We start from the raw sequence: 17,120 nt of genomic DNA, 5'->3' as shown, positions 1-17,120 counted from the left end.
TTGTGGACATATCACTATATGCATGGAATGTGCATCAAGAATTGACGATTGTCCAATATATCGTAAAACTATTACCAAACGGGTTCATGCTTATTTTGCGTAAATTTGTTCTTGTTTGGTTTAATAAAGTTCCTATTATTTTTAAAAAATGTTTGTGTACTTTTTTTCTCTTTTAATCTAATATTTTTTTGTATTTTTATGTTAAATTTTTTTTGTTTCTTATATATATATATATATATATATATATATAATAATACACATTTCTAAAATTTATATATTATATGTGAGTAAAAAAACAAGGATTGATCGATACGTTAATTTTTTAAATTTATTTTCAAACTTAGATATAAAAAAAAAATCAAATTACATATCACGACTTTTGCGAGCAGGCATCTACTGATAGCCAGCGCGTTTTTAAAGGCACACGGTGGATTTGATAGATACGCGTTGTGGTTACTGCATACGGAAATGCTATTGTTTGAAAGATTCTTGAGTGATGGACAACCCAAATCTTCAACGTTAACCACAGTCGTTCTGTAAAAAAAATCATTAGATATCATTTTTTCTCTTAAAGATGATATGCGACGAAAAGACACTTACTGTGCATTGGTCAACAAATTTCTCAGCCATTTTGTTTTTTCAAGACCTTTGACAAAAATAGTTGCTCCAAAAAGTATTTTTTTCATTATTTTTCCAAGATCGTCGTACGGTAAATCGCCAGATTCCCACGGAATACCATGAAAATTTCTCGCTAACCACCGGTTTTTATACTGATTTTTCTTTAATAACCACTCCCATGGGTTAGGTGGTTTAAACAGAAGCACCGATGGAGTTGGATCTTCTTTCAGAGGACAAGCAGCAATCTCCTTGAATACGAATTCGTTTAAGGTAGTTTTGAAGCCCTGTACGTCTACAACAAAATCCATCGTAGTAACTGAGGAATCGACGTCGACGACTGCGTCAATACAGACGAATGAATGTCTTTTTATACTGAGCTTGCACTTGTTGATGCCCCACTATAATTTTTCGATCAATCACAGTTGTTTACCCCCTCCATACTTTTTCCAACCAATCAGCATTGACGACTAGTGAATATAACGCGATGGATTTGTCAAATCGGCTCAGTTGAGTAACTAGCATAATGGCTGAGTATTTCAAGAATACAGCTTTGTTGCTCTTGCGCGCACATCGTCTGATGAATGCAGGTTATGCTAGTGTCGAAGACATCGAAAGATGGTTGACACTGGGTTCATTGGCTTTGCGCAAAGCCGATGAGCTTTCTCGTTCGCCTAGCTTGATCGTGTCTAGCAGACAGAAACTGCAGGCAGTTATGTGCATGATTAGAAGCGTTTTACATCTGCTAAACGAATACAAGAGTAGGCTGTTGGCACAGCCCCCCATTGCCACCTCATCGATTGCCGAACCTGTGGTGAGCAAGCATAGCGAACAATCCATATACGAACCTCTCGTTATTTTAGATGTAGTTGGTGAAGGTCTCGAACCGGCTAGTACTAGTACTAGTACTAGTACTACTACTAGTACTACTACTACTACTACTACTACTACTACTACTACTACTACTAGTACTATAGTACTACTACTACTACTAGTACTACTACTACTACTGCTACTACTACTACTACTACTACTACTACTACTACTACAACTACTACTACTACTACTACTACTACTACTACTACTACTACTACTACTACTACTACGTTTGGATAAAAGACTTACCTCGATTGATATATCGACAGTTGTCATTTCGCAAATGTAAATCGTACATATGCGATTGTTGCTTGCACTATTTTCTAACTGAAGAGAGATTGAAAACGCACGAGATCTACTGTAAAAATGTGAATATGTGTAAAATTGTGCTTCCCAGTGTCAAGATTAAATATTTACAATTTGAAAACTTTAAAAATGAGTGCGCGGTACCGTTCGTCGTGTACGCCGATTTTGAGAGTCTCTTGGAAGCGGTGTCCAACGACGAGCGGATCTATCAACGTTACAAACCGTACAGCGTTGGCTTTTTCGTCAAGTGTAGCTACGATGACTCTCTTTCGCGTTATCGAAGCTACAGACAGCAAACCGTCGATGACGTTGGTCCGGCCAAGTGGTTCGTTCGCAATCTCCACGATTTGGCCAAGTATCTGCACGAGTTGTACAGAAGCCTGCAGCCTATGGAAAATTTAACGTTCCAAGAGGCATTTAGCTTTCTTCGTGCTACGCTATGTCATATATGTAATAGGCCTTTGTCGAGAAAAGAAAAGACAGAAAAGTTCGCGATCATTGTCACTTTACGGGAAAGTATCGTGGAGTTGCTCACAGCACGTGTAACATTGCTTATCAAGTATCGCGATCTATACCAGTTTTTTTTCACAATCTCAGCGGATACGATGCGCATCTATTTATCCGGGAATTCGCGAACGAATTTCCCGGTCGAGTGAGCCTCATTCCTCAAACCAAGGAAAAATACATATCTTTTACGAAGTACTTGGAAGGTACCGAAATAAAGTTGCGTTTCGTCGATTCGTTTTGATTTATGGCGTCTTCGCTCGACAAACTATCGTCGTACTTGGAAAAACACGATATTCTAGAGCGACATTTTCAGCAAGATGATGGATACACACTGCCGCAGATTGCCCTACTCAAGAGAAAAGGTGTATTTCCGTATGACTATGTATCGTCGTTTACAAAACTCGAGGAGACGACGACGCTTCCACGAAAGCAAGAATTTTACAGCAGTCTCTACGATTCGGATATCAGCGACGAGGAGTACAGTCACGCGGAGAACGTTTGAAGAACGTTAGACATCGCCGATTTCGGCAACTATTCGGATTTGTATCTCAAGACGGACGTTCTCTTGTTGGCCGAAGTATTTGAAAATTTCAGAGCCAAGTGTCGAACGGCGTATCGTTTGGATCCGGCCCACTACTATACGACGCCCAGATTGAGTTGGGACGCCATGTTGAAGTATACGGGTGTAAGGTTGGAGCTCTTGACGGATATCGACATGCTCATGTTTGTCGAGTACGGCATTCGCGGTGGACTTAGCCAGTGTTACAACAGATACGCTGCCGCGAACAATTCATATATGAGCCACGACGACGACGACGACGACGACAACTATGATCCACAGAAAGATGACAAATATTTGATGTATTTTGACGTCAATAACCTTTACGGTTGGAGTATGACCGAGATACTTCCACTCGGTGATTTCGAATGGTGCGACATTGACGCCGTCGCCGCCGCCAACTTTTCCTTCGATATTCCCGATGACTCAGCCTTCGGTTACATACTCAAGGTGGATTTGGAGTATCCAGAAGAAATTTACGTTGCGCACAGAGATATGCCATTTTGTACAGAGCACAAAGCCGCTCCGGGATCCAAACAGAAAAAGTTCATGACGACTCTCGAAAATAAGGAGCGTTACGTAATCCACTACAGAGCTCTGGAACAAGCAATAGGCCATGGCTTGCACCTCGCGAAAATACATCGGGTTTTAAAGCTTAAGCAGAGCCCATGTTTCAAGACGTACATAGATTTGAATAGCGAGTTGCGTAACCGAGCAGCAAACGAATTCGAAAAAATGCTGTACAAATTGTTCAACAATGCGGTGTACGGCAAGACCACGGAAAATGAGAAGAAACGCATCGACGTGAAATTGGTGAACAAGTGGGAGGTGCGATACGGTGCCGAAGCTCTGATAGCTCGACCAAATTTCCACAGTAGCGACATTTTCGACGACGAACTGGTGGCGATTCAACTGTTGCGTACGGAAATCACCGTGAGAAAACCCATTTACATAGGTCTCGCTGTTCTCGACTTGTCCAAGACGCTCGTGTATCGATTCCACTACGACTAAATGCGCGGTGCCACCGTTGGCGAGGAGCGTTGCAAGCTTCTGTACACCAACACGGACAGTCTCGTGTACGAGATCACCAATGTAGACATATACGAGATCATGCGTCGTGATATTCACGAATTCGATACGTCGAATTTTCCAGAGCCGAATCGCTTCACGATTCCCAGAGCCAATAAGAGGATGGTCGGCAAGATGAAGGATGAGAACGCCGGAATGCTCATGCTCGAGTTCGTGGGACTCAGAAGCAAAATGTACAGCGTGAGAGTTCGGAATAGAGACGCAATAAAGAAGGCAAAGGGGATCAAGAATTCGGTGCTGAATACCACGATTACGTTCGTGAACTACGTCAAATGTCTCCGAGAAAATGTGATTTTAAGCCGACAGCAAAAGTCCATCAGCTCGCGTCATCATCAGTTGTACAGCGAGAGACAAACAAAGATCGCGCTCAGCGCGCACGACGATAAACGTTTCTTGCTGCCCGGAACCACCGATTCGCTTCCTTGGGGCCATTACGGCATTCCATTGGTGGAGAGAGGGGGGCGGATAGAAGCTTTGGGAATGATCGCAGTCGAGCCAACGGTCGCTGCTGCTGCCGCCGCCACCGCGGCCGCCATCGCCGCCGCCACCATCGAGACACCAGCCGACGCCGTCGAGCCGCCGGCCGCCATCACCGCCGGTGTCGAGCCGCCGTCGCCGAAAAAGAGCGGAGTGGGGGACGGGTTATATCAATTGGCACCCGAGGCTTCACAGCTCATTCTCATCGAGACAAAGTTACCATCAACGTCGACGATGACGACGACGACGAGTAGTGAGCAGCAGCAGCAACAGCAACAGTCTTCTAATTTCATTTTAAGTCAACTTGCTCCAAAGAAAAGAAAGTTACTGGAAACTCGGTTTGTCGATAAAATTAGAGAAAAATAAAATTTTCGTGATTAAAAAAATTACTCGAGGTAATTGTGATTTTGTGTGTGTGTGTGTGTTTTGTTTCAAGTCAACTGAGTTTAAATATCATTGTGTTTTCTACAGATGGATCTCGCGCAGCTGAATAATTTAGCTTGTAATGAATTCAAACCCACTATGAAGATTCGTGACTTGGACAAAGAATCCAAGTATATGATCACCAGACTCAAACAAGTTGAAACACGATACGGTGCAAAAATCGTAGGCGAAGTGAACCAGGAGTTTCAACTGTTTATACCAAACAAGGTATCGAGTGCACTGATCGTGAATGAAAAGCTGTTCAACGATATGTCGGATTACGCTAATAAACTTAAATTATTTCTCACCCATAAGGGTAATGGTTGTATAGAATTTACAACTGCATAAATATCGTATGTATATAAATGTACGCAAACAAAAAAAAAGAAGAAAATAAATGTTCTTTATATTTTTTCAAATCAAAATATGTGTGTGTGTGTTTATTTATTAGATCTTCAATCTACATAATTTTCTTTTTTTTCTCTTTACAATTCGGTTCTATTTATCCAACTATTGTTCGAATCATTAAATCCTAACCACTTTACGAAAACTTGATTACCACGCCTCTTAATAACCTTTTCCACTAGATAGATGTCGGGATATTTGGTTTTCTGAAGTTCCTGTGCGTAGAAGCCACCTAGGATAGGCTTATTTTAATAATCTTTCAAATGATAAGTGGTTGGATTTGTTGGTGCCACGCGCACAATTGTAAATATTTCCGTTGACCAATTCGGTGTATATCCCTTTTCAAATATTTGCTTCGCTTTGCTCACTCTGACTTTGTCGCCAACTTTGAACTTTGGCTTTCTTCTTTCTCTTCTTCCAACGTATTGTATAAATTTTTTTAATACTTGAGCTTGATTCGCCTCTGTAACTTGGATAGGTTTTATACCAATAATTTTGTGTTTGCGATTATTATAAGCAGCTGTGAGCTCCGATAGTACGTCGAACCATTTGTATTTCCCACAGAGACTAAACTTTTTCCACATAGCGTTTTTCAACGTGCGATTAAATCGTTCGCATATCGAAGCTTTGAGCGAACTATTGGTAGAATACAGATTGATATTATATTTTTTCACGAGAGCTTGAAAATCTACATTGTAAAATTCCTTGCCTCTATCCGTGTGAAGATTCTTTGGCCGTCTACCTTTCGCTAAAATAGATTTCATGGCCGCTGTCACATCGCGACTGGTTTTCCTTTTCACTAGCACAGTCCACGTGTGCTTGGAAAAATTATCAATTATCGTGAGAAGCCAATTGTAGCCGCGATTTTGTCTAGAATAGGCCTGCATATCGACGAGATCGGCTTGCCACGTCTCATCGATACCTCGAACGTCGTACTTTCGTCTTGGATAATTACGTCTCGTTGGTTTGTGCAACTCCTCCACCACCGCTTCCATATAATCGACTGTTTCCTAAATTTTGAACACTTGACTTTATTAGTGGTAATTCCTCTTTGATAATTGCATCCAAATCGTCAAGATCACTCCTCAATCGTGCGATCACGCCTCTCGTAGATTTCATTGGCATATGAACGATGTTTTCCGCAGTTTTCCAATTGATAGCGTCTTTAGCCTGCCACGGAGGAGCAAGATTTTCCAATCTTTTATTCTCTAGATCGTAACGGTACTCACTCGTGAGCATGAACCCAATACCGGGCGGATCGCGAAGACCGTAGACTCCTTGCTCTTTATATTTACGTCTGAATATGTCGACGTTCATTTTGATAATGCTCGAACGATAGGTATACTCTTAGTATATATATATATCCACCCTCGCGTAATTCTTCGATTATCGAATGAATTTCGTTGATGCGATTATTGTTACCAGCTGATTGCTCAGCCACTAACAATGGAAGACGATCAACGAGCTCATTCGGATCATCCCAGTATACGTAATCCATAGAAGTATTATTTCGCGCAATCTTGTAGATAGGCAAAGACGTACTAGTCGTCTGTAGGAGCCCCTCGCCTCCTTTTGTATTTTTTTTTAGTCAAACTAAATAACGGACCAATTATGTTATAGAATTTATTACTATTGTGCGCTCGTATACCCCCGTTTGAATTATTTTTCTTCCTATGAATATTAGAAATCTTCAAGATTTCTTTGTAGCTCTTGAGATCATTGGAAGTGATTAAACTTTGATCAGGTTGCTTTGCAACCAGTAACTCCATTAAACCCTGTGTTTTTGGATACTTGAAACCATCGACGTCTACGTTATCTTGGTCAAAAATTACCGTAGATTTACCAAGCGTGTATGATCCATTTCGTTCTTTACGTACTCCATAAATCAAGTCCACAAAATTCGAATCACTTTTATTCAATGCATTCGTGTACTTGTCGCCAGCTAAATGCTCATCCTCGGTCGGCTCGGATAAACTGTTATAAAACTGTGTAGTATTGTGCGTGACAGTAGCATCGCTATCTCCGCCACTAGACTGAGCGGTGTCATACTTCTTGACATTATCAGCCGAATTGATTTCGTATTTTAATTTTTTTTGTTTAGAAATTTCGGCTTTTTAATAACTGTAACGGGAGTTTCGGGGGGAAGATTTTTTTTTGTTCCTTCCACTTATTATGACTTTAAGAGGATCGACTATTGGTTTGAATGTCTTATTCAAGACTTCGTCGGTATACTCTCGGTTATGCTTCAATAAACTATATTTTCGTCTTATCGCGTCTTGCGCTTTTACGAGTTGAGAAAGCACATGTTTTTCTCTTTGATGATCAGCCATGTTAACGCTTCGACGATCATCCAGAGACTGTATACCGCATTACTATCGCGATATATTCATAACAAAACAATCAAAGCCCTTTCGATATCTTCCACAGTTTATAGCTCTGTCTTTGTCGATCACTAAAAACCCATATTTATCATCCAACCAGCGTTTTGCACAAAGTTCTTTAAATTGATTGTAAATCATATGTGAATTAACATGACCGTCGTATATATGTTTCATATTTGCTTCGTCTTGTTGAAAAATTGCCAATAAATTGACGTTATCTCTCACGAGATGCTTAGGAATACGCACGTACGTTTGCGAGACATAGAAACAGTCGACGCTCCTATGTCTGCCCATACAAAAGAAAGCGCGTACATTGTCCTGTTTCTCACAGGTGATGTCGTCGAATATCATAATTGAATTAGGCAATGCATGCTCGGGATCGATCACGGATTCGTGCTCCTTGAACGGAAAATACTTCACTCCGTCTATCGGTTTTAACATCTCTTCCAATAATTTATACTTTGGCTGATCGAGCGATTTCGAGTACACGTAAACATTTTCGAATCTAACGCCATTGGGGTGAGTGATAAGCGCCAAAAGACTGTTGGTCTTGCCACAGTTGGACGGACCACAAAAAATAGTTCTGATGCTTTTCGGCAGTAAATCTCCGTGACGCTTTGGTTGCTTATCCTCCCGCACGATGACGTGAAAATTTTCTGCGGGAAGTTTCACAGTTTGTTTCTTGAAATTCATAATCACGAGACAGAGTTCGAACGATAACTGACCACATGGCTATATAAAGACCTGTTTTTATAAAGTCTGTCTTCATGAGAAATGACTTACCGAGTTCTGGACCATATTATCACGAATCAGCTATAGTCAATCTTGATGGCGTCGAAGGAACAGGAACGCACTGGGTGGCTTATCACAAAATCGGAAAAAACGTCACATATTTCGATAGCTTTGGAGATCTTAGACCACCTATTGATTTAATGATGTATCTTGGCGATATCGAGATCAAATATAATACGAAAAGATATCAAGATTTCAATTCTCACGTATGCGGTCATCTTTGCTTACAGTTTTTGTGCGAGGGTATGAAAGTACGTGAACGTGAACATATCGGACGTGAAAATATCGGTAGTCATGTTCACACAGTCATGGAGGATTCGTTAACTCTGACGCTATCGGGTAAATCTTCTCTGTTGGAAGCGCACTATTGCCCACCAATCGAACTATCACAGCATAAACATTACAAGTTGGGCTTAGTCGATTTTTTAACGTTCATCTCGATACCTAATATCGACGTACATAATAATAAATTTTACGTCGCAAATCAAATTATCAACATACCTGTCGGAACCTACGAGATCGACGACATTGATAAATTTCTTCGCAAAGCTGTGCATCCTCTTCGTACTGATAATAATAATAATATAATATTAAGTTTGAAACCAAACAACAACACCTTGCATTGTACAAACAAGTGTTCCGAACCTATCGATTTTCGTCCGCAGAATTCTATCGGATGATTGTTGGGTTTTTCACAACGTACATTAGAGGCAAACGTTTCTCACAAATCTGATCTGCCCGTCAGTATTCTCAGAGTGAACTCTGTGAGAGTCGAGTGTAATATAACCGCTGGAGCTTACTTGAACGGAAACACCGTTCACGATATTCACGAATTTTTTCCAGCAGTACCGCCTGGATATAAAATTATTGAAACTCCCTCTCGCGTGATTTATCTTCCAGTTACGAAAAAGTCTATAGATTATTTACAATTACGCATTGTCGATCAAAACGGAAATTTAATTAATTTTCGCTGTGAAGTCATAATCATCAGATTACACCTCAAAAGCGTATAATGGGAATTGTTTACGATTTAAAGAGTGGTAGGGGTTATATAAGCATTGAAAAATGCAAATCCATCATCAGTCGTCGACTGAAATTGAAAACGTCAACACGACGAACTCCAGTCATCAATCGTCATCGGAAAGCGAAAGCTTTAACGCGTCAAAGCATAAAGTTCCTAAAAAGTCTTGGGTTAAGAGTGGTTCCAGATGGAAAATAAATTGCCTAATTTTTTTGTTGTTGCTGCTTTCAACGAAACAATGGAGAACATTCTAGAAATACAGTCACCTGTCGTCTTCGATGAATCTATGGCTCATTACGAGATCCACGCTCATCAACCTTACACCAATTCATCGTTTAAAAATAGTGACGAGATTCGTATATCAATTCAACATCAAGACTTGTGCCTTTTACGATTTCGCAGCTCGTTACACATTTGTGGACGATCACGCAGCAACAATAACACTTTGTTAACGAATACTGATTTTGTCAATAATGCCATTTGACACATGTTTGAAGACATTAGGTATGAGCTGAATGCTATAGAAATAGATAAATGTAAGAACGTTGGTCTTAAAACCGTTATGAAGAACTGGTTATCTCTCACTCATAGTCAAACCTTGATTGCCGAAAATGCCGGATGGATAAATACCTTAGAACAAGAGGACCGTAAAATAACTAATGCGAATGGCGACTTTGATATTTTGATTCCTCTGAGCTTCATACTTGGATTCACTGAGGACTATCGCAAAGTGCTAGTGAATATGAAACATGAATTAATTCTCGTAAGATCGAGTACTGATTTAAATGCAGTTTATCAAACGAAGAAGATCGTGGCCGACGTTGAAGATTAATGTAACACGTCTCAAATGGCTTATGCCCTATGTGACTACATCGAATGCAAAGAAAATACGTCTACTCTACTTTCTAAAAAGCGAACGATGTATTTCAATGAGTTTTCGTAGACTTCATCTTAGCCTTCCAAACCAATCGAAAAAATGAACCAAACTCTAACGCTAGTATATTTGATCATTGTAACATCAGAAATGTAAAACTGTACCTCAACTCTCAGTGCTATCCATACGGTAATCTCAACATTGATTTCAGTAAAAACCAGTACGCAATGTAGTACGATATGTATGCCAATTTTCAAAACGTATACTACGGTAAGGATGCCGAACCGATGCTCAAAAAACTCGAATATAAAAATTACATGCCACTCGTAGTGATTGACTGTTCGAAACAAAACGAATCATTAAAGACTGCTCCAGTAGATGTGCGCTTGGAGTTCGAAACCAGAGAAAATATTCCCGAAGGAACTACAGCGTATTGTCTTATTCTACACAATCGCATCGTTCAGTATAATCCGATAAATGGAGATGTGAAGAAACTTATTTGGGGGGGGGGGGGGGTATTAAAGAATTGACTCTTTCCTTAAGCACCTCAGTAGTAGCTTTCTATCGCAATGGAGTACGTAGTGGATATGCAAGGCTTCATGATGCCTGGCAAAACTTATGCTGTGAAAGAGTTAGCGATACTTCCACTTAACTACAACGAAGAACCGCTCGTACGCTTGTTCAAACCTCCCTTTCCATGGCGAAGACTAACGGAGAAATATAAGCGAGAAAATCTCTGGTTAGAACTCTACTATCATGGATTAACATGGAACTCTGGCGATTATAAATACGAAGAGCATAAATTCATCATCACAGATACACTCAAAGATGCCACAAAAATTTTCGTTTCCGGAGATTTGAAAAAAGAGTGGTTAGAACGATATGGCCTCAAAGTTTTCGATTTGAATGATTGGGGCTATTCGCCTTTCGAAAAATTAAAATCAGTTACCGTATACCCTAATCATAACGGCAAATACGTAACGACATGTGCACATCAAAACGTTAAATTTATGAAAAAGTTTTATATCGATGGCTGTTGTATGGATTGGGAAGAGAGCACTGAAGTCGTTGAAGAATTTCTATAGTGATTTTGTTTTTTAAGTAAAAACTTTGTAGAATAATATGTATTTTTGAAGAAGATGTAGAATAAGATATATTTTTTATCAATAAAAAATTTTTGTTTCAATTGATATAAAAAAATATTCTTTTATATTTTTATTAAACCATCCAAAAAAAGAGAAATTCTTCGCTGACTCTGACGATGACAGCAATAGCAGCAGCAGCAGCAGCAGCAGCAGTTCATCTTTTATTATAATAAATTTTGTATTTTTTTATCTACAAAAAAATTTATACAACATAGAATTTAGATGAAAAAAATGTTTATTTATTAGTTGAAGTGGTGTACAATGATGACATTTATACATATGATTATTATTTCTTCTTTTCGTTATTGAACTGCTGATAGCCTTTTTGTTCGGGAAAATTTTTAATATTGCTCGAAAATTTGGGAATACTTTGTTTTCCATGTCGATGATTTTTTGTTCTTCTTTTCGTCCAGGTCTTCCTGTGCAAGACGAGAGTACTTTACTTTAGAGTAGCGATCCATTTTATTGGAATGCTGGTTCATGAATGATTCGATAATTCTTACACTGTGCTATTTATAGTAGCTTACAACCACGAAGTCTACAAATAAAAGAAAGTAAGCAGGTACTTGCACGTTTTTTTCTATTAAACCATCTTCGGTAGATGAGACACGCATGCACGCACACACACGCGCGCGCACATTGAACATCAAAAAAATTATTATTATTATTCGTTATATACCAATTATAATAAATATTTATGTATAATATTTATTATAATTAGTATATTTATTAAAATTTATTATCATTTGTATTGTGACGGTAAACATCTTTTTAGCGCTAACGGCCCAACCATGCGGCTGCCCGCGAGGGCAGCACCTACCGGTTGGGGAAAATGTGACGAGGGAATTCGGCATGCGGCGGGACGGAACGCGCGCGTATGAAAAGGAGGCAGTCGAGGATCAGCTATCGATATCGCCTAAGAGGAGTCGAAGATTAGCAGCCAGTCGCTAAGCTGGGCAAGGTGGGATAGTTGATAGTTCCCGAGCTTTCCCGAGTGCCAAGACGAGCTGATCCAAGCCAGCAGGAGCCGTACCTAATACTGAACACTACGAGTGCGTGCAAGAGTATGCGAGTGAGGAGTTTCGCCATCGAGGGCGAAATTGTGAACGCAAGTTTTCTCGTCGCAAACAAAAAAGCAATAGACTTTGCCGAAACTCAATTGTGAGCTACATTCTCTCGTGTTGCCGTACAACTGTTAATAAGGTAAGCTGACCAGCTTAATTTCGCGATCGCGGCAGAATTGCTAAATAACTAATCTTTTGTACTCGCTAGAAAACGTGCATGTATTATATCGGCAAACAAAGAGCGGCGAGCGATCCGACTCCGCATGTTATTGTCGCGCGAGCGTCTTGTAAACATAAACACGCGGGCCGAATACACTGTACAGTTTAAAGGAAATAAACGATCTCGCATATGATATTGATTAGAATTTCATCGTACTTATTTCAATAGTAGATAGTTGGTTGACTGATACCCGTTCTCTCCTGCTCTCCGGTTTTCGTGTTTGAACGTATAGGTAATCACGCGCGTTCTTCGCTACGATCGTGCGCATTAAATTGAATAAACGGTATTAACCCCGTTACAGTATGTATTAGCGCTTGGGCCCTCCCCAGCAGCAGCCGCCGGCGCCGCCGCCGCTGCCGCCGCTGCCGCCGCCGCCCCCCACATATCAATCGTGTAGCTAGTATACACAATACGGTATTGCCCGTAGTAACAGTGGCTGTAGCTCTAGCGGTAGAGCATCGACCTGTGGATCCGGAGGACGCGCGTTCGATCCCCCAATCCGTCCGTTTTTTTTCCGATAAATCTAAAAAATTTAACACACACGCGCGCGCAAACACACACACACACACACAATAAAAAATCAAAACGCGTAACACAGAACGCGCGCATACATCAGATCACGAGGAGAGAGAGAGAAGGAGGAGGAGGAAGGGGAAGTGCAGAGAACGCGCGTCAGAGCACATTAGCATAGTATAGGAGAGGGGGGGGGGGGGGGAGAGTGCGTAGAACGCACGCACAGCACAGCAGAGCAGAGGGGAGAACGCACGCCACATCAGATCAACTTAGTAGGGGAGGGGGGGAGTGCGTAGAACGCACCGGTATAACTCAGTAGAAGGAGGGGGAGGGGGGTCGATAACGCACGGGCCGATGAGAAGGAGTGGGGGGGGGTAAGGTGAACATGCACACACCTCAGCTTACACGCTTCAACTCAGTGAGCTGATACCCCTCTGAGTTAAGGCCCCTCTGGTTTACCTACTGATATGATCGACCAAAAAAGTCATGGCTACAATTTTTTGGAAATCAAGTAGTATAATATGAATCGATTATATAAAGAGTAGAAGAACTATTAAATGAGAATATTATACCTCATTATGATTTGATGCCATACTGAAAAAAAAGTGGCCCTTTTGACAATGTATCAGCTCACACGATCTACATTACAATCGCCAAATTATTTTATTTGCGCTACGAAGTACTTCCTCATCCACCTTATTCTGCAGATTTGGCTATTATACAGAAATCATTGCTGTGAGACAGGAGCATTTTGAGGAGTTTGATAAAAATTACTTTTCAGAGGGCATAAAAAAGTTCAAGCACCGCTATGATTAATGTATAGAGTTAAAAGGGGACTATGTTAAAAATAAATTGTAATTATTTAAATAAACAGTGTTTTTTTTATTTAAGGTCTCTGACTTGTTAAATAACTATCGTGTATCATGGGCTGTACCACAGCATTGCCTCTTATGACATTATAATCAGAGGTATTTATACTGGTAGAGTTAACAACTAAAAAGCTACGAAAATAGATTAATCAAATAACCCAACAAAAATGAATTCATCAAAGAGGTCTATATATTCAGCATAAACAGATACATAATTTCATATCTAAATCTATCACTATAAAAAGGTTTAAGACATTTTGATCATCTTACGAAAAAGAATTCCTGATAAAATGAAATCAGTTGATTCGTTATCTACGAGGGGGGGTCAATAAGTCTTTACAAAATTCAAGAGATGGCGCATCTTTAATTGCTGCTTTTATCCTAAGTAAACACGGTGACTGCAGCACACTGTCGCAGCATGCTATAGCAATAATCTTCAATAAGCCCATAAAAGTTATTTTTTCAACGATTTTGTTTACTCAATCGAAAACTAAATTCAAGTGACTAAAAAATTACCTATACTATATGGAACTCTCTTACAGTGTAAAATACGTTACGATAACTCCAAAATTTTCCAAGAAGTCATGGACATATTGAACGACACTCGTACAGCAATCTAAAAATTTTTAGTTGATATTATATCACGTAATTTGGAAAGGTAAGCGAAGAAAAGGAGTTTTATTATACAGGATAAATAAAAAAAAGGAACGATCAAAAGACTTTTTGCAAAATGAAAAATTCTGTCACTTTTCATAATAACTTTTCTGCAATTATTCTTTTATTCGTTTGAACGAAATACTCTCTTTTTGAATTCTATACTACATATATTTCAAAATTAAACCAAACTTGAAAATGCCTAATGGAAACTCATAGTTTTTGTTACAGATTTAGATTCTACGGGAAATTTATTTACCTTATTCACTTAGCTATGTAGATAATCATGAAGACCGAAATAACGAAATTAGTAGATAACGAATAAAATATATTTACTAGTGCTCCAAAAAAAATTTCAGAGAGAGTGAGAAACAAAGATGTTACGTTACGAGGGGGGGTCAATAAGTCTTTACAAAAATCCAAGAGATGGCGCTCGTCACGCTAAAATTATGATGTTTTTGGCAAGCAATACTAACTAGATATCGTACACAGTTTCAGCTCGATTCGTTAAGTCGTTTTTTTGTGAGCGTTGGTTGAACAAAAAGTTTTTGGTTTATTTGATGGGTGCCACGTTTGCTCACTGTTGAAAACAAACGAACCCGCATGGTCACCTCTGAGGCTCTTTTGACACGCATACGTCGTAATCCGGAAGACTTTTGGCGTCGACTCGTAACTGTAGATGAAACATGGGTACACCGCTACACTGCTGAAACCAAAAACAGTCCAAACAATGGATTACCGTAGGAGAACCAGCTCCAAAGAAGGCAAAGACAGTAAAGTGAGCTGGTAAGATTATGGCCACGGTTTTCTGGGATGCGTATGGAATCATCTACATCGATTACTTGAAAAAGGGCCAGATGATCACTAGACAATATTATGCGTCATTATTTGGTTAGCTGAAAGAAAAAATCAGAGACAAACGTCCTCACTTGAACAAAAAAATATGCCTCTTTCTTCAAGACAATGCTCGAGTTCACACATGTGCAGTTTCGATGGCAAAAATTAACGATTTAAAGTTCGAATTAATTGATCATCCACCATATTCAAAGAACATGTCAGAAATTATATATTTTAGAGTTTGAATGTTTTAGTTTGATATATGCAATAAAACAGATCGCTCTTATATCAAGGCTACGCATTTTATAACAAATACGAATCAGATGGCGTTAATATGACTTGGTTATAAAAAGGAGCTTGTCGAACATTTCGCATGATGAGTATTCAGTAGCAACAATACGAATTCGAATTAATCCGTCGGAAAGGCGTAGAATATCACCTGTTCGATGAATTACCTTAAAATTTAAAGGACAGGAAAAATGTTAGGTTATTTTAAATCGTCACAGATGTGTAGTATCTTGAAAGCATGAAGATAAAGTAACATTTTTATAAATTACAACATTGAAATTTAAAGAAAGTATACATTACCGGTTGTATCTCAACAGATTTCTCAATTTAGTTATATACCGAAAGATGTACTGATGGTTGGATTGACGGATAAATACAAGGAGTAAATCATACGCGATACACACTGCGAGTTTTCTAGTGAACAACTTCCGACGCGAGAAGAAATAGGATTGCGTTACCGAGAATATATTTGGCATGGGATGTAGTACAACGTATAAAAATTTGTGCATTCGTACAATGACTATCAAAAATATAAGCTCGAGATGTAAGCACCAAAGGATTTTATGAGCAACGTTTGATTGATCATTCGTATGCATTTATTAATACGGATGCCATCGAGTTTCTGCGCAGGAACAAGCAATCGAATTATGTCATATTATTTCATGTCTTATTTACAAATTACGTGTAGCTTAAGCCATTATTCGCTACTGTTGAAAAAACTCTGGCGCTGGCTCTTGAGAAGTTTATCCTGTTTTCATGGGAAGTACTAGAATATCTGATTAGTGGAAAAGCTATTACGACTCGGACTGTAAGGAATTTTTAAAGGAATAAGTATCAATTATTACCTCGTTAGGTTTGTTTAATAGACAAACATCTTTTCCGTCTTTTAAAGCTGCTATGTAATCTGCTTTGCTGCACTCTGAAAATTTATATGGCTGAACATTTTCCAAACCAATAATTGACTGTGCCATTATGCAGCCATGCCAATCATGACATCGACATCCTGAACCTAAAAATAAACAAAGATAAATTTTATAATTTTTATATACAGTATATTTTTTTAACAAGTTAATATAGTAAATTTTTTAGCACATAATTTATGATCAAAATTTATTACTTATTTCATAGACCTTAGATATTTATAACTAATTATCTAACACATCTATCTGGCAAAAAGATTTTTAATTCAGATATAAATTTTTAAA

At 39.1% G+C, this 17,120-nt stretch overlaps 1 protein-coding gene across 1 annotated transcript in view; it reads right to left on the bottom strand.

The window, feature by feature from the left end:
• Nucleotides 1–17,120, bottom strand: part of LOC131675344 (disintegrin and metalloproteinase domain-containing protein 11) — a 2,271,363-nt gene that overhangs the window by 846,069 nt on the left and 1,408,174 nt on the right. The window contains exon 12 of the mRNA XM_058954276.1: nt 16,761–16,924. Coding sequence (XP_058810259.1) covers nt 16,761–16,924 — 164 coding nt within the window. The remainder of the gene's footprint in view (nt 1–16,760; nt 16,925–17,120) is intronic.

Source organism: Phymastichus coffea, unplaced genomic scaffold (genome assembly GCF_024137745.1).
Source record: "Phymastichus coffea isolate CEN01 unplaced genomic scaffold, Cenicafe_Pcof_1.1 PCOF00019, whole genome shotgun sequence".
Classification (NCBI taxonomy): Eukaryota; Metazoa; Arthropoda; class Insecta; order Hymenoptera; family Eulophidae; genus Phymastichus; species Phymastichus coffea.
This window is presented reverse-complemented; position numbering and strand designations above follow the sequence as displayed.